General features: G+C 57.6%; 1 protein-coding gene across 1 annotated transcript in view; it reads right to left on the bottom strand.

The window, feature by feature from the left end:
- RPH3A (rabphilin 3A) overlaps positions 1 to 22,473 on the bottom strand; it is a 28,508-nt gene extending 6,035 nt beyond the window's left edge. Inside the window, exons 1-15 of the mRNA XM_067306905.1 lie at positions 22,397 to 22,473; positions 22,286 to 22,300; positions 19,556 to 19,699; positions 13,475 to 13,604; positions 13,168 to 13,254; positions 12,579 to 12,726; positions 12,289 to 12,330; positions 9,937 to 10,077; positions 6,866 to 6,940; positions 6,702 to 6,767; positions 6,406 to 6,618; positions 4,939 to 5,018; positions 3,157 to 3,231; positions 1,049 to 1,158; positions 275 to 401 (exon numbers count right to left, since the gene is read on the bottom strand). Of these exons, the coding sequence (XP_067163006.1) occupies positions 275 to 401; positions 1,049 to 1,158; positions 3,157 to 3,231; positions 4,939 to 5,018; positions 6,406 to 6,618; positions 6,702 to 6,767; positions 6,866 to 6,940; positions 9,937 to 10,077; positions 12,289 to 12,330; positions 12,579 to 12,726; positions 13,168 to 13,254; positions 13,475 to 13,604; positions 19,556 to 19,699; positions 22,286 to 22,300; positions 22,397 to 22,473 (1,530 nt within the window). The remainder of the gene's footprint in view (positions 1 to 274; positions 402 to 1,048; positions 1,159 to 3,156; positions 3,232 to 4,938; positions 5,019 to 6,405; positions 6,619 to 6,701; positions 6,768 to 6,865; positions 6,941 to 9,936; positions 10,078 to 12,288; positions 12,331 to 12,578; positions 12,727 to 13,167; positions 13,255 to 13,474; positions 13,605 to 19,555; positions 19,700 to 22,285; positions 22,301 to 22,396) is intronic.
- Positions 22,474 to 23,174: the final 701 nt, after the last annotated feature.

Raw genomic sequence — 23,174 nt, 5'->3', positions numbered from 1 at the left:
TGACCTCCTTGTTTCAGATTCACACCATTTTGACTGAGACTAGAAACAGGTCCCTGGATTCCGACCACATGCCTGTCTCTTGGCCTTAATATGTCGCATCAGCCCAGACCCTGAGACGTGGGTGGGAGTCCAACTCTCAAAGATGTCAATGAAAGTTAGGCATGGAGATGTCTTGGATTGTACCAGTTTCAAACTCACCACTAGATCCCTCACATGCCACTTGTTAGCAATCTCAGAACTAAAGGTAATAGAAAAGAGTTTCTTAGAAACTCACTGGTATTACTCTCTCCAAACAGATGTTGAAGTTCTTTTTCTGATTGGGTTTCAGTTTTTTCAAGGAAACTCTAGTTTCTCCAATAAACTCATTGTGGCCAAATTTGTCTTCATCACACACAGAGATCCTGAAGGGAACAAGAAAGAGAGAGTGAACATCAAACAGGCTGGAGCAACACCTGATTTTGGAGCACGTAAGCATCCACATAGAAAACACTCCTACAAGATCGCTGCTCAGGGGGGTGGACAAAGCAAAATAACATCTAAGTCTCCGGGCATCTGGCTCTCCTCTAAGCAAAGCCATTCAGAAAACAGCATTTCTAGTTTGCTATAAAAATCAACGTTTTGATATTTCCTAGAGAAAGGAAATGCTGAACATTTTTAGAAACATCTAAATATTTTGCTGGGATACTGTCAAATCGCAGGTACAGAAATACACATATATGGGATATATAAATCTACATACTGATAAGAATAATAGTAACACCAATAATTTGATATTAAGTGAGAGGGTCAAAATTACTTTCCTTTTCCTTTTTAAAAGAACTAATAAAATCGACATATTCACGTGAAGGATTTTGACCCAAAATTCTGCACTTTCAGATGCTCTGTCAAAAACCTGCACTTTGCTGCCAGTGCCCTCTTCCAGTGTTTGCGAGGAAGACTGGCTTGAAATGCTCTGCACTGAGAGCTGAAATTTTCTCCTGCGCAGAGGAGACACACAGCTCCTGTCCCACCTCAACACACTGTGGGATACCACATCTCCTCTACTTGCCTGAGTGTTTTCCTTTGCATGTCCTCATCTGTGATGCCATGATACACCAGGGTCTCGTTCCACACAGGGTTACGGGTATTGCGCAGAGTCTTTGTTCTCAACTTATTTGACTGTTGCATTAAAATAAAACACAATATAATTACACACAGTGGCCTGGATTTATCCCCATCTAAATTTAGGCTTCTGACAGAGAAGTATAAATCAGAAGCTCCATCACTTTTGGCTCACTACAAAACAGCATGGGAAAGAGAGGTGATTTGACTGGGGATTATCTTAGAAAGGCTGCTGTCCCCAGAGACATCTATTTCACACTCCCAGGAGGATTCTGCAAGATTTCACTGCTATCTGCTAATGTCATCGTATCAGTGAGGTATGAACACTAGGCGAGTATCCAGGGGGACAAGGTAGACCTTTAAACAAACCCAGGGGACTCAGCTGCCTGCAGTGGCCAGGAGCCTTAGCCTTCTGGCTTTTTTGACTGTCTGGGGTCTACTCACCCAAAGAGACTTGAACAAGAGAGAACTTAATCTATTTTTAATAAATTAGTTGCATTCAGACTAAAATGTCACCTAAGATTCAAAGTCTTTTTTAGACTTTGATCTGACTGTGTTTGCTTGTGCTTCCCACCAGAGGTACAACCCACAGTACCGGGGCAGGCTGAGCAGAGCTTGACTAATGGCCCTTGTGGCCTAAACAGCCAGTGAAGCAAGACTTCTGGGTGACTCTATCACTTACTCATATGTCTTTTATGAACATCCCTTTTTTTTTTTTTTTTTTTTGGGGGGGGGGTAGACAAACAGAAGAACAATAGAAATCAAAGCAGTTCCCAAGATCTTGACTTCTTGATTTACCCTGTATGAGACAAGGTGACCAAAAAGTCTCCGCGTACAAAGTAAACCAGTAAATCTCAATTCAATGATTTTAATATCCATTTCCCTCATTTTGCACTTGCTTCCTCTGAGCAAAACTCAGTTATAGGAGAGAGCTTTGCATCCCCAGAGCAAAAGGACAGCATTCCTTAGGCACTGGGCCGGCAGTGTTCATTTCTCCCTAAAAGATTTCTCCACTGAGTTTAATTTAGCTGGGTTGGGGAGTGAAATTTATAAAGCTTTCTTTGATGAAGGGAAAAAAAAAGCAGAGTTTACTCACTTAATGGGTATTTTTTTACAGCTCTAATTAGAACATGCTGCAGTTTCAAAGTAAACTGACTTTCAAACTCCAGTAATAATTAGATTTTGTGTCAGATGTTTTGCAATGCATTAACAATGTCACCTTTTCTGAAGTTCCTCTGTACTCACTAACTAGATTCCTGTCTTTCAAGATGAACTGTGCCACGTTCATTTCTTCACCATGCCTGTGTGACACTGTGGCACACCAAGAATCACAGGACAGTCAGAAAAGACTCTTATACCATCATAAAGGGCACTGAATTTAACTTCTGTGCTCTGTATTCACCTGCCTCCACTTCATATCCCTCCCAAATGAAGCTGATACGGTATCTTTACAGATAGATCTACAGAAAAAGACTTACTCTTTCAATGAGACAAGTCATGAAGCACATATTTATCCTGTACATGCTGCTAAATAGTTGTAGGAGGCAAACTGGCCCATCTGTACCCGATTTCCAGAGAAAAGCAGAATAATTTGCTTTGTTCACCTCAGATGAACTACTGTAGCTTGGGCACTTTAAGTCTCTAGTGTACGTGAAAGTGTCTCCAAGCATTATCTCTTTTCAGAGATACCATGAAGGCTGTCTGCTATTAAACTTTCAAACAATTTTTCCATATGTAAAATATCAGCACTGAGCAACTGCACAGAGAAGTCAAGGGGAGAAAGTCTAGTGCAAGCTGCTGAATAGGCCAGACCTGCTCTCTTCGTACTGCCCTGCATTCCTCCCTATCCTCCCACACAAGTGCGATTTCCACCACCCCCTACCCATACAAACTCACACTAGACACAGCACTCCAGGCGAACTGAGATTCCCAAAGCTCTTCAGTGATCTTCTCCCAACTCTCCATTAATTTCTGGGCATCTCAGAGGCCTTTCAGAAACCTCTGTCCCGTTTTCAGACCTACTGTCAAATGCATCCATGTCAGGCAAAGAATTACCTTACTGGCTCCAGGCAAGAGGTGTAGTTTTACATAGGGATCAGCCAGGCCATTTGAGTCCATTGGTTTTAAGCCCTAAAAGGTAATAAAGGAAACACTGGATATGAATCATCTTTAAGCAGAGCCAGGGGAGAGGGAAAACCTATCCACTGGTTACTATAAAACGACTTACAGAAAATGTGTTTTGAAAGCAAAAAGCCTTGTTCTACTCCCTGAATAAGTGTGAGTGCCAAGATGCCTCTGAAAAAAAATCAAACCAGCTCTAGAAAAAGTAACCCAGAACAGTCCTTTCTATGCCAGACTTGTCCACATTCTCCAGAAGTCATATGGGACCCCACAAGAGGAGTCACCCTCAGTGGGCAGACCCTGAGCAGTGCAAACACCTCCAAGATGCAAACATCTGCACACCATGCCACGTGAGAGGGCCAGCCTTGCAGGCGAGCTCCCCCAAAACACCTCAGAGCAGAGCATTTCAGACATGCCTGGGGCAGCGCTCTAGAGAAGCAGCCCAAAGGAGCTCTTCCAAAGGCAGTTAAGAGACGGGACCTCACCAGGGTTATTTAGCCTATGAAAGAAATTGGGGATAGGAGGAGAAAGACACACTACAGCCTTTCCACAGCAGACTGCTGCAAAGCTGAAGAGAATCCTTTGTTCTCCATGTCCAGGGTAAACAGGACAAGGCATCGTGCCAGAGGGACAGCATCCCCATCACTGGAGGAGGCCTTTCAGAAGTGGTCAGTCAATAACTGCAAGCAGTGGAGAGGGCAGAGATGAGCCTCCAGCAGGCAACAGGCTCTCTGACCTCCTGCAGCTCTACCAGCACATCTGTGACTCTGCAAAGCAGAGAGACTGTGCAGAGAATAGCAGCTGTAGCTTGCTCTTTTTTCCCTTTGTGCTCCATACAAAAGCCAGGTAGGTCATGAGAATCATTGCAGCAGATCCCTGGAATTTTAGTGCCAAAGTCCTAACCCACTCTGCAGGTGGTAGATGCTGGCTCTGTACTAATGCCCGCTGCAGGTAGATAGAAGAGATAAAGTTAACAACAACAATGATTTGCAGAGGAGCTTAAGCAACTGTTAGGGCTATGGTTACTATAATCCACCCTTCGCATCAGGGCAGACATCATCTTGGCAGCCCCACAAGACAGTTGTGGGGAGTCAGTTATGCCTCAGCACACTGGTGGGTAAATTATAGCATACAGAGGGTCTCCACTGCACTGCTGTCTGGAGCAGAGACCTGCCAGCCCAAGCACAGACTGTCTCAGGCAGGGGCCAAACACATAGTGGCAGTGCCTGACACGTGGCATCTCTGAAGCCAGCTCAGGCTCTGATGCCAGCAATAACCATCTTCTCCCATGTGTGTGTGGCCTGAAAGAGTAAGGAATTCTAGCACTTTTTAGATCCATTTATCCATTAAGCCTCCACAACCTGTAAGGGCACAAAACGGAGATTTCAGCAAGGTCGCCTGCAACCAATCAATCCCAGTTTTTTTGAGAACTGCAGAGAATGGGCCCTTCCGGCACCCGGTGATTAGAGGAATACAGACCATTCCTCACTGTTAGCAATACTGAGCTGGGTCTCCCAGCAGAGCAGCCTCTGCAAGCAGCCACTCTGCTGTCAATCCTATTGTGCTTGGGGAGCTGGGAACCACATAAGATTTAGGACTGTAAAAGCAAAGGAAAGAAAGGGACTATCTAGCAGATAGTCATACGTGTGCAGGTTGACAAGACACTTCTCTGTGCAGCGGGCAGAAAAGCATCTTCTCCCCAAAGCATGCACTTACTTTGGCTCTGATGAGCGTGCAATGCAGAGAGCTGTTTTCCTGGTCATATAGTAGGCTGAACTCCAGTGCTCCCAATGTAGCTAATGATGGAGAGGAGACAGAGAAGATGATATAACTTTATTAAAATCCCAGCCAATATCTGTTTAATCAGCCCTGATTAGTAATAATTAGAAAGATTTGCTGTTCAAATTTAAAAGGCATTTAAAGCATGCGAGACTGTACTGGCATCAGCTAAACTGCCACACATAAATCTAGCCAAATTCATAAGCTCTGGTCATCAAAGCATTACAAACGTAGACCTGCCCAGGATACAGGAAGGGCAGCTTGTGGCTTTTTGGCTGACTTTAATACTCAGCAGGCAAAGAAAAATGCAACAGTACAAACAAAACCTTCCGTGGCTGTAGCTCAGGGAGGCAGCACAGCCCCACACTCGGTACCACCTTGCAAACGTGTATCAGCTCTGGTGGACAACATCTCCCAAGGCTCCAAGGGATCAGCACTTGGGCCAAGTTTTGAGCTGTTGGAAACCAGCTCACACTTGTCTTTGCGTGCTCATCAGAAAAGGATGAAAGGGATGAACAGTTAATGCGGAACCTCAGCTAAGTACATTCGCTCCTAATTGAGCAAGATCTCTGCACCCTTTTCTGTCTTCGAACAGCTCTTCCCTTCCTCAGTAAAAACAGGCTGGAAATGCAAAGCACTACTTTTTCCACGGATGCTCAGCCTCGCTCAGCTAACCCACTCGTTAGGGGAGTGAATGAATGAGCCAAACCATCACGCCTTTTATAGAGATGGATCCGGGGGCCTTTCTTGGCAGCTAAGGATGCTTTGAGGGGGAAATGCAACCACCCTTGGAAACCTTCTGAAATGGGAAGGTCGTGTTAGCACACAGCCCAAAACAGCATGCGTCAGAGCTGAATAATCGGGTGCAAAACCGACTGAAGACGCGATCCTGCAAGCTGCGCGGGGCGGGGAACGGGCGCGGAGGAGGCTGCAAGACCCAGCCCGCACGCTGCTTCCCGCTCCCGCGCGCCGAGGCCGCCGGCGGCTCCGCCGTGCCGACACCCAGCGCTCGAGGGTTAAAGACCCCACTCGGCCTTCGCGTTCCTTCCTCAGCGCTGAATCGTTCAAAGCAGCAGAGGCTGCGTTTTTGGGGAGGGTTTGCTGTTTCCGCTTAGTGGAAAGCGGTCACAAAACAGCCCAGTCCTCTCCCAGTTACTTATTTACCAGGCGTTAAAACCACTTGAGGAACTCGAAGGAGCCGGAGGACCAACACCGCAGTCATTTACTTGGGAAGGAGAGCGTTTTGGGTGTAAAATATTGAGGAAAGAGCAACCCCCGCAAGACACTCCTTGCTGGAAACCCACGACCTTACGCTTCGAGTCACGGTCCCACAGCCACCGCCTTGCCCCAAAAACCGGGGTTTACGCCAAGAAAAGGCATGGGGAGCGGGTCCGCAGTACGTACTGCCTTCGTCGGAGTCGTAGCTGTTGGCGTCCTCCTCCTCCTCCTCCGGGGGCGGCTGCCGCGGTGGGAAGGCCGGGGGCTGCCGCAGCGGTGGCGGCGGCCTCTCCTCCCGGGCGGGCATCCCGGCGTAGCCCCCTCCTCGCTCGTCCCTGGTGGCGACAGCAGCGGCGGCGGCAGCGCGGGTCGGCTCCGGGGGTGCCGGCGGCGGGCTCGCTGCGGGAGACCCCCCCCCAGTCAGAGCGCGGCCCGCTCGGCTCCCCCCGGCCCCTCGCGCCCGCCCGGCCGCCATTTCGTACCTTGTCTCTCGGGGAACCGTGCGGCCGCCGCGGGGCCTGGCCTTCCCACCGCTGCCGCCGCCGGAGCTGGGGGACAGAGGCGGCGTTAGCGGGGCGGCCGCCGTCATTCCTCCCCTCACGCGCCCCGGGGAGCGACGCCATGCCGGGGTGCCGCGGCTGCCTACCTGGGGGTGCCGCCGGGCCGGGGGCGGCCGGCGGGGGCGGCCGGGGCGCTTGGACGGAGTTGGTCCGCCGCACGCCTGCGAGGAGAAGGGAGGCTCAGCGCCGGGAGGCCCCGCGGCCGGGAGAGCAGCTTCAAGGGAGACGGCAGCGTGCGGAGCTGCCATCGCCCCCCCCTGAGCCCAGCACGGCTCTGGGGCAGCGTGGGAGTTAAATGCCATGCTGGAAAAAAACCCCAATCCTCCACCCCGACGACGGCCCCTCGCTGCCTTTGACGGAGGAGGCCCAAGCTGGACGCTCCGGAGCCAGCGGCAGGCCGGCTCCCGCTGCCGCTTCCCGACGGAGAGGGCATCGGCCAACAGGCAGCTGCTCAGCCCCTGCCTGCTTTGGGGTCCCTGCACACTTTGGGGGCCAGCAAGGCACAGAGAGGGTCCGGCGCGGGCTCCGGCGGCGGCCGTTTCGCTAGGGGGAGGCCTTGCTGCGCCAATCTGGCTGCAAAAGAGCCCAAAACCTCCCTGTGCTGCGGATAAAAGGGACAAACGCCGAGCCGGCGCTGACGAAACGAGCTGGCAGGCGAGCAGCAGGAGCGGGCAGCGCTGCCGTCCGCCGGGATGCGGATGCTCCTCTCCCGCCCGACCGAGCCCGCGGCACAGGTCACCTCTACCGATGCACAGCGGCCTCGACGAGCTGGCTGGGGGCTCTGAGGCACGTAGGATGCTTTCGGCTGCCAGACACCTGCTGCCAGGCGCCGTCACATGCGCGATCCGGCAGCAGCACCGACCCGGAGCCTAATTCGGGCTGGCAGCCCCTGCGTCCGCGCTATTCTCGGCCGCGCCGTGCAGATCATCCCTGCTCCCTCTGCACGACGCAGCCCTCAGCCATCCTCGTCCCCCTCGCCAGGACACGGGAGCTAAAGCCAAGCGAGCGCAACGCAAGCAATGACCACTGTCCCTGCTCCCAGCACCGTCCCTGAGCAGCGCCCAAGCGATTCAGTCTCTCTCTCTGTTTTTCCTTTCCTATTTTCAACCCCCAGGTGGCATGCAAGGAAAATTCAGGATTGACACCCCTTCCCTCCTTACACCAGGTTGGAGCAACCACTCGTGTTGGTGGCATTTCTCCTCCCCAGCTGGCTGCACGTGTCCGCACAGCATCCCTCCTCAGAGAGGCATTTGAACACATGCCTGAACACAAGCACATGCTTAAGGTCTGTGGCGCTTCTTTACATCAGGATGGATTTAAGCAGCCGTTTAAAGCAAGGCCATGCTGAAATCCGCCTGCAAACCTGCCTCAGCATCCCCAGGACAATTTACACAATATTCCCCCAGCCTCAGGTGTGTGTGCACGTGTCGAGGCAAGGACAGGGCACGGATGCATCCTCCAAGGCACCACCTCCCTGGCCTCCTGCCTAAAAATAGCAGTGTCTGGAGCAGGCCCGTGACCCTGAGAGCACGGGCATATCGCACCTCTCGGTTGAAGCACGCCAGGAGCATCCACGCAGCCCCCGCCAGAGCTACGCTACGGCTCCATAACCCATCAGGCTTGCCGGCATCCAAAGCTGCAGCCTGGAGCAAAGCTTGGACAAACACCGGGTCGAGCTCCATGTCCGTGCAACCTTCCGCGCGCTTGCCAGCCCCAGCTCCCAGCAGCTCTTGCTGCAGTCCCCACCGCCCGCAGGAAGGGTTCGGAGTCATCCAAATGGCAAAACACGGACTCCCGCCGGCAGAAACCAGGGCAGCACAAAACGCCTCTAACTATTCTGCAATTAAAAATTCCTTTCTTACTCAAGGAATTAAAGAGGACTTGGACATTTTCCAGACGCTTTTAGCTTTACCAAATAAATTTGCAAGCTCAGCTGCTAGATGAAAAGAAGTCTCTGAAACTGCCTTTCGACTTACAGAAGCACCTAGGGAGGATTCGGGCCTTGACAAGCACTGGCATATGCTGTCAGTCATCCGCTCGTATCATAACAATTTACAATAGCTCGGAGCACATTAAATTTTCATGAAATGAGAAACGACACCGAGCGGCATCAACAGCCGGGCCTCCGAGAGCGGAGCGCCGAGCTTGCTGCCGGAGGGGGCTGGCCCACGCGTGCTCATTAAGCAGGGCCTTGCTGGGCACATGCCTGCCTCAGCACACGAGGAGGCGGCGTGACGGCGTGAAAAATGCCTTGGCTTACGGTCCTGACTCTGTTACATCTCATTTCTGTTTAAAATTAGCCTAGTAAAGTAGCTGAGCCCCCTCCGCTCTTCACCTGGAGCTCTCGCATCGCACGCAGGGCTTTTCAATTTAATGCCCTTTTAGGGGCCGTAATAGTCCCCCTTGCAGAGGGGAGCACAGCGTGTGCAGCAGGGGCCTGCCCTCCTCCCCGGAGCAGAATAGTTATTTGCCACCAAAGACCTTGAAGCCTATTGCAATCTACCGCGGAGCGGAGAACAGACCTAGCTGTCTCCATCCCAAGATGCAGGCTCAGCCGCATCCCGTTCCGGGAGTGAGCATCTCTCCAAACCCTTCACGGACAAGACTGCAAAATGCCTCCGCTTCAGGGCTGCGATTCGGGGCACATCTGTGCCCAAAGCTCAGAGGAGGGGATGCGAGGGGGCTTGCAGGCAAGAACCCCCTTGCTTTGAGCACAAACCCGGAGCTCCCCTCCCCAGCCATCCCCCCGCCTTGGGGACCGGGACCTCCCTCCAACACGTCCCCTGGATCCCTCGAGCATCCCGGGATCCTCCCTTCCAGAAATCCTGCCAAGCAGCTGCTCGCAGCTCACACACAACAGCAGGTGACCCGCCGGAAAAGCCGGCGCCGGGACTCTGCAACGTGCGGTTGCCCGGGGTCCCTCCGTGTCACGCTGCGAGCGCACACCAGCCCGGCGCGACGGCTGCCGGCTTCGCGCCCCCCCGCTCTCCCCTTCCCCGCTGCGGCGGCTCCAGAGGACGGATGGCCGCGCCAGCCTCCCCCTCGTGCCGCCTGACTCCTCTTGCAGGAGGAGGCGCCGGGAGCATCGGCAGCCGGGCCGATGCCGGGAGGGGAGACGCCGGCTGGGAACACGAGTGCTGCCCGGCGCGGCTCTCACCGGGGCTCCTGCCGACGCCGCTCTCGGCGGAGTAGTCGCGGCTCTCGGTGTCGCCGCCCGCGTGCTCGCTGCCGCACGGTCCCGTCCGGGCCTCGGCCGGCTTGCGGCCAGGCGCCGCGTGGCTGCCCCGGGCAGCGGCGCCTGCCATCGGCTCGGTGCCTGCAGGGAGAGAGAGCAATAAAACAGCAGTGAGGTTCGCTCCCCTCGCACCGCCCGCCCGCTCACGCGCCCCAAAACCGGCCGCGAGAAGAGCGGCTTGGATGCGGTCTGGCCTTGGTGCAACCGGGAGGAGGAGGAGGAGGAGGAGGAAGCTTTGCAGCATCACACGTTTCAAGCCATTCGGCACACGTGGGGCAGCACCTCGCCAGGCAGAGGAACGTCTCTGCCCCATGGAGCCCGTGTACCACGATCTGCAAAGCCAAAGGGAAGCCGAGAGCACTAGCACAACAGCACCGGGGAAATGCAAGGACAGAGACATCAGCAAGCTGCTCCGCGGCACTCAGACCCACCCGGAGTTACAACCGTGCAGGCCCCAGGACAGGGGCCTCGTATTTTCTTTGTCCCTATCATCTTCCATTTATTAGCAAGACAACTATGACAGCTGCCTCTGTCTCTTGTTTGCATCCATCTCGCGCTGGCAGTCCGAACGGATAAATCACGGCCACGCACGCGAGGATGCTGATACCCACTTCTTGTTGATAAATTGCAACCCACAGATGCGATGCGAAAGGTCTCGGCGCTCACCTGGCGCGTGCCAGAGACGGCAGGTATAAATCTTTGCCGTGACATAAATGGGATGTTTATCCTTGACTGAGCTCTCAGGGTCACCGGGCACAAGGAGAAAGCAAAATGCAACAGATTGCGGATGCGGGGGGGGGGGAGATAAAAATGCCACGGTGCTAAACACGAGGGAGGAGGGGAAACAGGCTTGGAAAACCAGGAGCCCTGTCACTCAGAACAGCAATGTAATAAATAATTTTCCAGGGGAGCCTTAGGAAAATCACTGGCATGTTATGAGCATGCTGATGACCAGGAGGGGCCCCGCGGAGCTGTGATAAACCCTGCCTGGCTCTCAGGCCGGCAGCTTAATAAGAACAGGCTGTTTAAGGGCCGGGAAGCTCAACAGCACAAGCTACCACTGCGTTTAAAGAGAACCTTAATTAAGTGGTTTCCCCAACTACTGCTGTGTGGGAGGATAACGGCCGTCCCCGGGCGCAGCGGGGCCGCGAGCTGTCGCAGGGAGCCTGCCCGCGCGCTGCTCCCCTTCGGGTTTGGGCTGCCAAAAACCTTCAGGGAGGGATGTGGGCATCTGCACGGGGAGCGACCCCTCGGCCAGCGGAGAGGCTCGCGGCAGCATCCTGAGCCATGGGGAAGGACCGGCCCGCGGGTGCTCTCCTGCCCAGCCCCAACACCTGCAGCGCCCGCGGCTCCAGGAACGGCCACGAGAGCCCTCCGGGCATCGCGGGCAGTTTGTTTGACAGCTGCATTATAGCTGTCACAACAAATCCTGGGACAAACGAGCGATGGCACGGAGGCGCTCTTCCGGAGCGGCTCTGTCGTTAGCCTGGGGACAAACCTGCTTCTCCTGCCTGCTGCTGCCTCCTCCGCAGAGCCAGCCAGGGGGAAGGGGAGAGGAGGAGGAGGAGGAGGAGGGTTTGCAGCTGCGGGGTCCACAGGGGCACCGGCACGGGGAGTCCCAGGGGTGCAGGCGCTTGTGTGCTACCCACCAACCTCCAGATGTTTCCAGGGGAGGTTCTCTAAGGACTTCCATTAAATGACCCGAAAAATACAGCGAAGAACATGTAAATCAGCACCAGGAAATAACACCCACGGAGGCGATCCTGCTCAGCGCTTTGAATTCCAGCGTTTCAGCTGAGGAGCGCGCAGTAGGCGGGAAAGCCCCAGAATAACCCGCTCCCCGCGCGCTGGGGGACGTCAGCAGGAAGCCGTCCGGCTCCGCAGCCGCCCTCCCGGGAGGCAGCAACGGCAGCAGCCCCTGGAGAAAAGGGGGCCGGGGGGCTCCGCGGGTCCCTGGGACCGGGTTAGCCCAGCGGCGCCGCTCTGAGCCCCCACAGCTGTGCCGGAGGAGCCGGCGGCTCCCGACCCTCCACTCCCGGGGTCCGGCCTGTCTGCAGGTGCCGGCAGCAGGGTTGAGGAGCAGCAAGATCTGCAGATCCCACACGCCGCCCCCCTCCCGCCAGCACCCATCCTCGCATAGGGATTGCACCAAAAGCAGCCAAGGGGGAAAGGACAGGGAGCAGCATCCGTGCACCGGGGGCTGCGGCGAGCGGGAGGACCCGAGGGGGATGCACGGGCCGGCGCACAGGGCAGGGATCAAACGTCGGTCCTTACCGTCGGAGTCCGGCTCAGCTGGGGGCCCAGCACCTGCCTGGCCTTGGGAGCACGAAGGGAAAGCGACAGGCAGTGAAACGCCAGCCCATGGGCGCGAGCATCGTGCGCCCTGGGTGCACCCTCGCACAAAACCCACCAGCCCTTCGCGGAGGGGCTGCAGCCCACCCCACCACCCCGGGACGCCCTTCGTCCCTGCAAATCGTCGCTGGCAGACCCAGCGCTTCGTCCCCGCTCTGGCTGGCCGGGGGCGGGGGGAGGCGGGAGGCGGTCGGCGCCCCGCGCTCACCTACCTCGGCCGGGCGCGCGGGGCGAGAGCTTGGGCTCCTGGGCGGGGGGCTCCGCCGGGGCGGGCGCCTTGCTCTTGCTGATGGGCATCGGCTGCGGCAGCATTTGCTTGGGCAAACCCTTGAAAAACCAGGCGCCGGAGCGCTTCCACACCTGCGGAGGCGGCAGGCAGCGGGCCGTGGGCGCCGGGCTCGTCGCGGGCGGCTCGCTAACGAAGGCGGGCGCAGAGCCCGGCAGCCGTCACCCCGCCGCGGTGCCCCGGGGGCTCGCCGCCCGTCCGGCCAGCGCCCCGCAGCACCAGCGGCGCCTTTTGGGTAAATTAACTCCCCGGCTTTTACGCGCGGCAGCTGACGGGGAGCTACGAGAGCCAGGAGCCTCCTTGCAGCCTCGAGCTTTCTTCTTCAAGAAAAAATGGCGTTTTTATCTTTGTTTAAAGCAAGGAACCGCGTAAGAACCAGGCTTGAATAACTGGGCAAGGTTTAAAGGGTGCGGAGGGGCTGGGGGAGAGCAGGGACGGGCAGCCGGGCTCGGAAACGCCCTGCGGCGATCCGGGGCTGGGAAAGCTGCCGCCGCGGAGGCGCCGGCGCCACTCACCTCCCGCTGCTCGCTGCAGATCTTGCACAGCCAGATGGAGTGGGGCCGGCTGTTGGTGGTCTCCACGCCGCACTTGGTGCACACGTTCTGCGGACAGAGCACAGCGCCGCGTGGCCGGCCGCTTCCCGGCCTCGGGAGCCGGTCGAACCCCGGCTCTCCCCGCGCGAACAGCAGCGATCGCCCAAACCCCCAGCAAAACCCCCGTTTCGGGCAGAGGGACGCTGCGCTCGGCCGCTTCTGCTGCGCCGAGGCGCCGACGGGGACGCGGCGCTCGCGGCCGCGCGTGCAGCCCGCGGGGACGCCTCACCTTTTTGCAGTCCTCGCAGACGACACTGGCGGAGCCCCGCAGCCCCAGCTGCTCCCCGCAGAGGATGCAGCGGCTGACGCCGTCCCCCGCCACGCTGCGGCGCATGTCCTCCAGGCGGGTCACCAGGCGCCTGGCACAGAGCGAGCGGCGCGGCGTCACGCAGGGCGTCTGCTCCGCGCGAGACCCTGCCGCCGCGGAGCATCCCGCTCCCGCGCTGCCGCCCCGCCACGGTGCCGGCCCCGCGAGCCTGGCCGGGCAGCTTCGCACGCCTGCGCCAAAACTCCGAGCCCGCGCCTTGGCTGCAAAGCGGTTTTTGGCATCCGTGAAACCGCTTTTTTCACCCAGTCCTCGTTACGGCCTGCAAAAGATGCGGGAGAAGAAACCTCGGACGGGTTTGGGCAAGAGGACTGAATGAATTAATCGGTTTTCTCATTTTCTAAGAAAAAAGGGCACGTGGTTCACTTTACGGAAACTCCGAGCCCTTTGAGGAGAATGCAAAGAGCCCCCCGGAGAACAAACTACACAAACGCATCCGTTTGCTACCAAGGTGAAAAAAGAAACACAGTTAAGCAACTTCTGAAAGAAGAGCGGTAGCAAAAGCAGCTTGCAGAGCCCATCTAGAGGAAGCAGGTTGCTCGCCAAGCCCAGGAGAGCTGGTGGTGAATTATACAGTCAGTTAGCCCAGAATCCTGGCCCTAAAAATAGCACTAGAGTGAAAGGAAAAAAAAAAAAAAGCAGCATTATTTATGCTATTCAAAAAGGAAGGAGAAAAAAAGGAAGAAGGAAAAACCAGATAACCACATGGGAGAGAATTTCAGAAAATCTTGCCCGCGGGGCCTTTATCCGCTCCCACTGCAGCGTGACCCAAATCCGGCAAAGCCGCTAACACGGCATGCATTAAAAAAGCAAGACATTTAAAAGACAGTTTCCCACATGCCTTATGACAGCTTCGAATTTATGAAGGCTCTGCTGCCAGCACCTCCCAATGGTTTTATACGAGCCTCCATGCACATAAGGCGAGCGCCGCCACGGCCGCTCCAAACAGAGCGATCCCGAGTCCCAGCCTGAAAACAGGCTTTCCAAAGAAAATGGCACCTGTTGAGGAATAACGTCCTCCGATGGCGGCGAGGTGCTTTAACGCCGCTCGCCTTTGCTCTTAACCTGGAGGCTGCTTCCGAGTCCCGCTCTCCGGGAGGGCGTCATTCCCGCACGCCGCTGCGGCTGCCCCGAGCGCCCAGAGCGAGCTGCACCGCATCAGCGGTGAACATTATTCCAGCTAAACCCAGGAAACCGGCCATTCCCACAGCACTTGGTATTGAAACGAAATTAAATCAACCGCTGCTCCTGGAGAGGTGCGCTAGCTCCCGACCCGGGAACGCAGCCCCAACACCGCCCCATCCATTGCAGGCACCATCCAGACCCGCCTGGCCAGGAGAAACTTCTTTTCCCCCCTCTTTTTTGGCAAAACCCATTATTTTCCTAGCAGCCAAGCACATGTGCAGGTCCGTGCCTTTTGCGTTTTTTCCCCCGTGCTGCAAGAGCTCTGCTCCAAAGCGAGGCAGCTTCCAGTTGGAAATCTGCAAGCCCAAACAAACTTATTATAGAAACTAGAACAAATGGCACAATCAAAGCGGGAAGAAAAAAAAAAAAAAACGCCTTTGCATTTCAAGAGCTTCGTTATTTAGCTGCAAAATCTTTCCCAGTCCCTCGTTCGCCACAAGCATCTCCTTAGGCAAGAGCACAGGCTGCTCTGGTGTTTAACCAGGGGAGGATCTTCAGCAAGCCCATACGCGCACCTGCGGCGCCGGCTCGAAACGAAGCGCACGTGCCTAATTACAGTATCTATTCAAGCTAAAGAAAGCCGGTTTTGCTTCCGATTCAAATGCTTTCATGAAAGCAGCGTACGAGGAGGCAAAACTCAAGTCCTGGCGCAAACCCGGCAGAAGGAGCCCACGGCCCTGCGCTGGACACCGTCCTCGGGCCCTGGGAAGCTCCCGGTTAAGAGGATCGCCAGGCACGGGAAGGCCGGGTTTCCCGCGGCGAGTTCATTGAGCGACACGTCGCACGTGGGTCGGGGTCCGTGCAAAGGGGCAGCTCCCCCGTCTAATGACGGGGTTGATAGTGTTTAAAAGCAAGATCATCCGGCGTCGCCCCCGTGTCCGGCTGATGCTCCCTGCCGGGTCGCGGAGCCCGGAACTGCCACAGGGCTCCCTTGCTCTCGCGCACCGCTGCCCGGGGGACGGCGGCCTCCTTCTGCCCGTAGCCGGGCGCAGGCTTTCCGCCTTCCCAAGGGCTTTTCCCTCCCTTGCCCCTAGGTGCCACTTGTCCATCCTGCTAGTTTGCATATGAACTAACCATCATACTCCTCACTTCCCACCGCATGCCTCCGCGTGTGCCCGGCTCCATAAATACACCGGGCTCAGTCCGGAGGAGCCACAGCAAGCGCGACCTGGGAGGAGACCTCGCGGCTGGGCGAGCTCCGGGACCACGCTCCCGCCTTGGGCATCTCCCGCACGCCGCGCTCTCCCGCGCCGGCCGAGAGGATGTTAAACGCATTGCGATGCTCCGGGGAAGCAGCTGGGGCAGCACGTGGGAAAGAATCGGCAGCGCAACCGTGGCACCGTTCCCTCCTGCTTTCGGGCAGCGATAATCCGGAGGGACAGCGAGGGGCTGCTGTTAAGCACCGACAGTCCTGCGGCTCCAGACGTAGCGTCGGAGAGGCCTGCGGGAGCTGGCTGTGTTTAAACATCCATTGCCACCGTGCAGAAACGGATGGCTGCAGGCGAACCCCGCGGGTTTGAACCGGCGCCGGCGAGGACGTCCAACGCAGCGCGCACCGTAAACCGGGCGGCGGGGAGAAGGACCTGGCCGGCAAGGCAAAGCCTCACCGCGCCGGCGCGGGAACGAGCCCGGGGGGGGATTAAAGCCACAGTTTATACGGAAAACAGAAATTAAAGTAAAACACTAAAGAGGTCAGGAACTGACTCCAGAACTAAGCAATGACTTGCTTCCATGGGGAAATCATGTGCCTTAAAGGTCTGAATATTCAATTAAAGTTAATTTTAATGGTATAAAAAGACAAGGAAAAAAAGCTGAGCTACAGATTTAAAAAAAAAAAAAAAAAAAACCATAATTAAAACCAGGATAAAAATTTAGAAGCAACCTTCTTCCTGACCCGCGCACAGGTAACCGAAGGTAAAGCACCGTTTGAGCTTTTGCAGGTCTACTTTCAAAGCCCTCCCTACGGCGGGAAGGCACCTGAGGAGGTCGGGGGGATTCGGGAGCTTTTTAAGGATCCCGCTTCACGCTGGCGCGTCGTTCCAGCTGCTTGCTGCCCCCTGCGCTGCGCTGCAGTCGGTTTGTTATTTTGCAGGTTCGTCCGGGTCTCGGAAACAAGACGGCAGGTTTGGGGAAAAACAGACAAAAAAAAAAATCCCAAATTCCAGAAGAACGCGAGCTGTCTCCGGCCGGGAATGAACCTCGCAGCTGCCATCGCAGGAGACGCTCCTGCCTGCCGCCGGCAGAGCTGCCCTTCCCGCCCCGCTTTTATTTGCGTGTCGCCTGAACGCGAGGAAGAAAACACGAGACCGCGGTCCCCAGAGAGCGTCTCCGCCGCCGGTCATTCACCAGGGTTAACAACTTAATCCCCCGCGATTTCGGCCATCTGTTGCAGCGTCACCCAGGCGATACCCCATCGAAACGCAGCCCCGCTCGGTAACCGGCGCTTTCCGAGCAGGGGCGAGGGGCTGGGAGAGCCCGACGGGAGGAAGGAGGATGAGCAGAGTCGCCCACGCCCGCGGCTGGATCTGCCCCGGGAGCGCGGCGGGGCGGACGCCGCCTCCGCGGACCCCTTTCCCTGCAGGTTTTGGGACCCTAAAGCGGCCCCGAGGATGTCCTAGTGCCCGGCCGCCGCGAAGCCCTTGGAGAAGCCCAGCCCAGGGCGCTCCAGCTGCGTCGCTGCTCACGCCGGCTTTCGGCTCCTGTTATCCCTTCGGCCTCTCCAGTGACCCAGCAAAAAGGTGAGGAAACCTGGCCTTGTCCTGCAGCGCCGCTAAGCGCCCAGATCACGTCTCCCGTGGGTGTCTGGCCACACCGATGCTGAAAATAACCCTTCGCTAGATTAACCTGAGCTGCATTCGACACGAAGCCCCGTTGCACAAACATCCTCTCAACAAACATCATCGATCCGCTCCCGCGCCGCGCCGGCCGGCAAAGTCGGCGCCTCACGGGAAGGCTGGGGACGGAGGAGGGAGGGAGCTAAGTCAGGAAGGACTTCAGGGAGCAAGGAGACCCGTCTGCAGCTCACGCCTGCACGGCTGCTCAAGCGTCACCTGCGACGCTCAAACGCATCCACCGCGATTTATGAAGACGACTCCAAAGACGACTTCCGAAGACTCCCCCTTTGGAAGGGGCAGTCGCTTCACAGAAGCTATTCTTTATATTAGCCAAAATCAGTCTTTTAATGGGTCTTCCCTTTTTTTGTTAGGGGAATAGAAAATCCGTGGTGGTCCCAGCAGCCGTGTCCGACCAAGCGATACGGCCGTGACCGATGCATCCCTGAAAGAGGCCACCCTGGCAATCCAGGATGATTTTGTATTACAAGCAGCTACTCTGGATAACATCCGAGGGGCTCCTGAACGGAAAGAAAATATCCACCACCAGAATTCCCTTAAGCGTAATGTGTCACATTTGAGAGCAGGTCTGACCGGGCCGGTAATGAGCAGAGCTGCGCAAACAGCACAGTTTGGAAGCACTTTTTGAGAAGGAACCACCCCGAGTCTCTTTCTGCCCTTCACAGTTACTTTACACTGGTTTCTGGGTGCAAGCTGGAAGCGCTGCCCGTGTTAATGCAAATGTCCCCTTGCAGCTTTAGAGCAACCATCGTCCGCTCGGGAGTCGCTCCGAGGCAAAACGAGCAGCGCCTTATCGAGCCCCGCAGCCCTCCCCAAAACACGCTGGGCGCCGCTCGCCCCCAGCGCCTGGGGACGGGGCTTCGAGGGGACATCGAGCTGCCGGAGCCACCGCAGACCCCTTCCGACAGAGAATTTCTAAAAATACGTAAGTAAATCGAGCACTTCCGAGAGGGAAGGGGCTGCAGCTATCGAATGAATCCGCACGCTACGGCTGCAGCACCGCGGGACCGGGCGCCACCAAAGCGCAGCCCGTACTGCAGCACGCTGTTAACCAGCACCTGCATATAACAATATCCTACTGCACGCAGCGATATCCTCGCCGGAGATCCAGCCTTCGCTCTGCACGCCCCGGCTGACCTGCTGGGGCCTGAGCACATTCCCTGCAGGGAAAAAGCCGCGGCCATCCGAGCCCAGCAGGAATAAAGCGATGCTCTGTAACGAAACCCGGCGCCACGTTTGACAAGCGGGATTACGGAGCTCCCGCAGCTAAACCATCCCTGGCGGAGCGAGTCCAATACCTAACTATTGTTATTATTATTATTTTCCCTGGCACCTTTGCCCAGGCAGGGCAGGAATGCGCTAAAAGCAGATGAGGTCGCATCCCGACTCCGTGATTCCCCATGCCTCCATCCCGGGCCGGGAGAGCCCGAAGGCAGGGAGCCCTGGGGGCCGCTCCGGCAGCGGAGGGCTCAGCTTTCGGGCCGCAGGAGCAATTAACCGCTGGGACAAGCAGCCGGAGGGAGCGATGGATCTGTCCGTGCTGCTCCCTTTGGCGAGCCGCAGCTCCGCCTGCGCGCCGGGTGCTCGGCCGCGGGGCAGGACAAGCGGCAGCGGCTTCGCTCCACCAAACGAGACGTTACTAATGATCCCTTCTGGCCCGAAACCCCGCGAGCCCGGTGAGGCTAGCGAGCGGCGGCGAGCACGGGTGCATCCCGGAGAGGACGCGCAAGCGCTGCTCTCCGACACCGCGCGGGAACCGCTGCAGCCGCCCCGGCTCAACACGCCACCCCGGAGCAACGGAGCCGCCTCTGCGGAAGCGCCTCGAAACCCAGCCGCATCCTGCCGCCGTTTCCCATCGGAGGCACGGGCAGGCCAAAGGCTGCGGCTCGGGGGTTCCCGCGTGGAGCATCAGCCCAGGCCGCGGCACAGCGTGGGGACGTTGCCTTACCCGATGCGCTCCTGCTCCATCTCCTCCATCTTCTCAGCGCGAGCGATCACTCGGTTGATGATCTCCTTCTCCTCATCCGTCAGCTCCTCGTTCTTCCGCTGCCGGTCGGGCTGGGCGCCCCGGACCGCCCATCCCGTGGGGACCCTGCGGGCGACAGGCGGCAGTGAGGGGGGACGGGATGGGACGGGGGACAGGGCCAGAGCCGCCCCGGGCAAGACCGAGACCCCAACGGCAGCAAGAACTAGACCCGTCCCAGCAGGAGGGACAGATGTGCAGCTGCAATGGGAGCGCGGTGTTTAGGCTTGGATTGAGCGTGTGCGCGTGCATGTGCATGTCCATGTGCATGTCCATGTGCACGCACACGTGTGCACCTTGGGGGACCACCAGGCACCAAATTCCCAACACCAGGAAAAATCAGTACGTTACCTTGCCGTCCTCCGAGCTCGCTTCTGCCAGGGAGCCTGATTATCCCCACCTGTGTCAGCAGGGCAGAGGCTCCTAGCTCCGTTTTTCCTGGGTACGGCACCTGCTTTCCCCACTCCGGGGTTCCCTAACCTCTCATGCAAGCACCCAGGGTCTCGGCTCCCGGGGCGAGCATCCTTGCCGCCGCGGTCCCCGGCACGGCAGCCCCGAGTCCTTCGCCGGGGTCTGCACGTCCTACGGAGACACGGATACTCATTGGCCTGCCAGGGAGTGGCCAGGAGGAGCCGGAGCGGGACTTTGGAGAAGGTCGCTGGCATTTGGCGTGAAGCGACGGGCTCCGGCACGGTGCAAACAGCACGGCCCAGAGGCGGCCCGGGGCCGTCGCCTGCCCGGCGTTTCGGCAGCACGCCGCCGGGCCGGGGCGAGCGAGCCTGCAGGCGGGGCGGGAGCAGAGGGGCTCTTCCCGCGCCGACATCCCCGCTGCGGTTGCCGCTCCTCTCCCCGGCGTCGGGGCCGTGGCGACCCGTATTCATCCCCCAGCTCCAGCCCGCAGCCGTCTCACTCGCAGTTACTGTCTGGTGCTGTCAGCAACGAGGCTGAAACTGGGACCCGTCTGCATCCCTTGCTCCCACCCTGGGAAGCGTCCCAGAGGTGCAGAAGCGGCCGTCGATGGGAACAGCCCCGGCACGTCCCCCGCAGCTCGCACACCCGTCTTGCAGGGCCAGGCGAGCACCCACCTGGCCAGGCTTCGGGTGCTCCAACCGAGCAAAAAAGCAGGAATTTGCCCATTTGCCTCCAAGCTGTTTTGCAATCAAGCATTTCCCCTCCTCCCCGCCGGGATGGGCCTGCCCAGCGCACCGGCCCGTTCCTTGCGCTACCAGGCATAACGAACCAAAAGTTACCCTATATCCCCGATAGCTGCTCCCAGGTCAGTGCCAAGCAGCAGCTTTAAACAAGGCCGGCAACCCGATCCTGCCGCGTGCTGAGCGGCCCAGGCCTCGGCTGAGCCCCGGGGGCTCGGGACACGCTCCGTCCCCGGGACACGCTCCGTCCCCGTGCGGGCGCTCGCACAGAGGAGCCGCCGCCGCTCCCCCCTCCGCAGGGGCAGCAACATCAGCGGGAAGCCTGAGCAAGCAGCAGCACAGGCGTCTCCAATTCTTAAAAATGAAGATTTCTAAAAAATAATTTGTGCATATTTACATCTTTGCACGTGTTAGATACTGTTAGCGTCTTACACTGAGGCTTCCAGGGAGAGGGAAACAAACAGACCCGCAAATGCAAAACTGCTGCTATTGCAACCAAAAGCACCTTTTTCGGACAAGGAATTTCGGACACGGACCCATTTCTGTTTGGGGTTTGCTAAGTGGAGGCAAGCAGCTGCCAGAGGCACCAAAGCACGGGCCGGTCACCGCCGGCCTAAGGACACGGAGGAACGGGGGATATTGAAGGTTTCGGGATGAGGCAGGACAGCCCAGACCGGGGACACATCTCCCCAGCCGGAGCAGCAAGCACCATCCATAAATCCATCCCAGGGTCGGGCACGGAGGGACGGACATGCGCCGGGGAAGGACGGGGCTGGGGAAGAGAAATCGCAGCCTCGGCGTGCACGTCGCACATGCTGCACGACAGCCGCGGCTTAATTCCCATTTTATAATATTTCCTTAGGGCAGAATTCCTGCCGGGCCGTGCTGCCATCATGCAAAAGGCCACGCGTCTTCCAAATGCCGCCCGCCTGGAGGCGTTTTCGGAAGGTCGCGGTTTTACATTAGCGGGTCCCTCGATTGCAGTTTGCATATCGCGAAAAGTAAATATAGCCGGGGTGAGTGGGTGACGTCTCATTTATAGCCAGGCAAGATTAACACTTGCAAAAGGAAATTTAGAAAAAAAGAGAACGAGAGGAAGCGAGAGGAACCTGCTTCATACAGAGCAAAGCAATTTCCTTTGCAAAAATTATCATCGTTATTTTCAAGCGAAGCAACCAGCGGCTTTGCTGGCGCTTCCCGCGCCGCTCCTGCCCGTGCAAGGCTGCGCCCGTCCTCAGGGCACCCCAGCCGCGGGGCCGGCGAACGCCGCGGCGGGAGCAGCCGCCCTGCCGCAAAGCCACCGGGAAGCCCCGCAGCCTCCCGCGGGGGAAAAGGAGGAAAAAAATAAAAGAAAAAAAGAAAACCTGAAACCCATTAAACCCCGAGTGATGCTTCCCGAAAATAACCGCCTTCGTTACACCCAGAGCAAGCTTTTCCCCCGTCTTTCAGGGCCGTTAAACGCCACCGGCGACTTTAAAGCCCGGAGTGCGCGCGGGATACTCACGGCTCCTTCTCACTGCTGGCAGGCGGGAGGAAAGAGAGGGAAGGGAGGTCAGCGAGCGGCGCCGGAGGTCGGATCCCGGATCCCGGCTCCGGGCTGCCGCGCTCCCCTTACCTGGCGCGCAGGGACATGGCGCGCTCGCTGGGGCACATCCACGGGTCCGCGCCGCCGCCCAGCACCGCGTCGGTCATCGCCGGCCGCCGAGGGCACCTGGGGAGAGACAGCGCCGGTGAGCCCCCGCGCCGGCCGAGGAAGAGAACCCCATACGCACGGAGGGAAAAAATAATAATAATAATAAAAACCACACCAGGAAGGGCTCTATTTTTTGCACGGGGGGAGGAATCCGTGGTCTTCTCCCACCGAGCCCTGAGATGCAGCAGAGTTTTTTGCCATCCTGACTCCGCCGCAAGCAAAGCCAGGGAGGGGGCAGAGCCGCGGGGACGGCGCGGGGACGGCTGCCCGAGCGGGGCACCGCGGCTTTTATCCGCCGCCGCGGGGCTGCGCGGGAGGCATAGCAGCCTGCCGACGCCAGCGCTCCCGCGGGGCGCCCAGCACGGCGGCGGGTGATTAATGAGACGCCCGACCCCACCGTAATTACGATGCTTCGGAGCTGGGAGGAAAGCTGACGCTTCCGTCTTAAAGAAAAATCTACAAAGTAGAAAACTTTCCAGAAAGCAGCACGTCTCCCCATCCTCCCCCCGCCAGTGACATTTCCCTTGGAATAAAACTTCTCCCTTTGCATTTTTGCTCGCTAGAGCCTTTCCAAAATGAAATACTGAGCGATGCTGGAGGAGGACGTGGCGCCCGGCTCCAAACACGCTCTTCTGCCTACTTGTCTCCGAAAGCTTCATCGAGAGAGATCTGTTCAAAGCCTCCTCGTTCCGCCAAAGCT

This window comes from Apteryx mantelli, chromosome 17, assembly GCF_036417845.1.
Source record: "Apteryx mantelli isolate bAptMan1 chromosome 17, bAptMan1.hap1, whole genome shotgun sequence".
Lineage (NCBI taxonomy): Eukaryota > Metazoa > Chordata > Aves > Apterygiformes > Apterygidae > Apteryx > Apteryx mantelli.
This window is presented reverse-complemented; position numbering and strand designations above follow the sequence as displayed.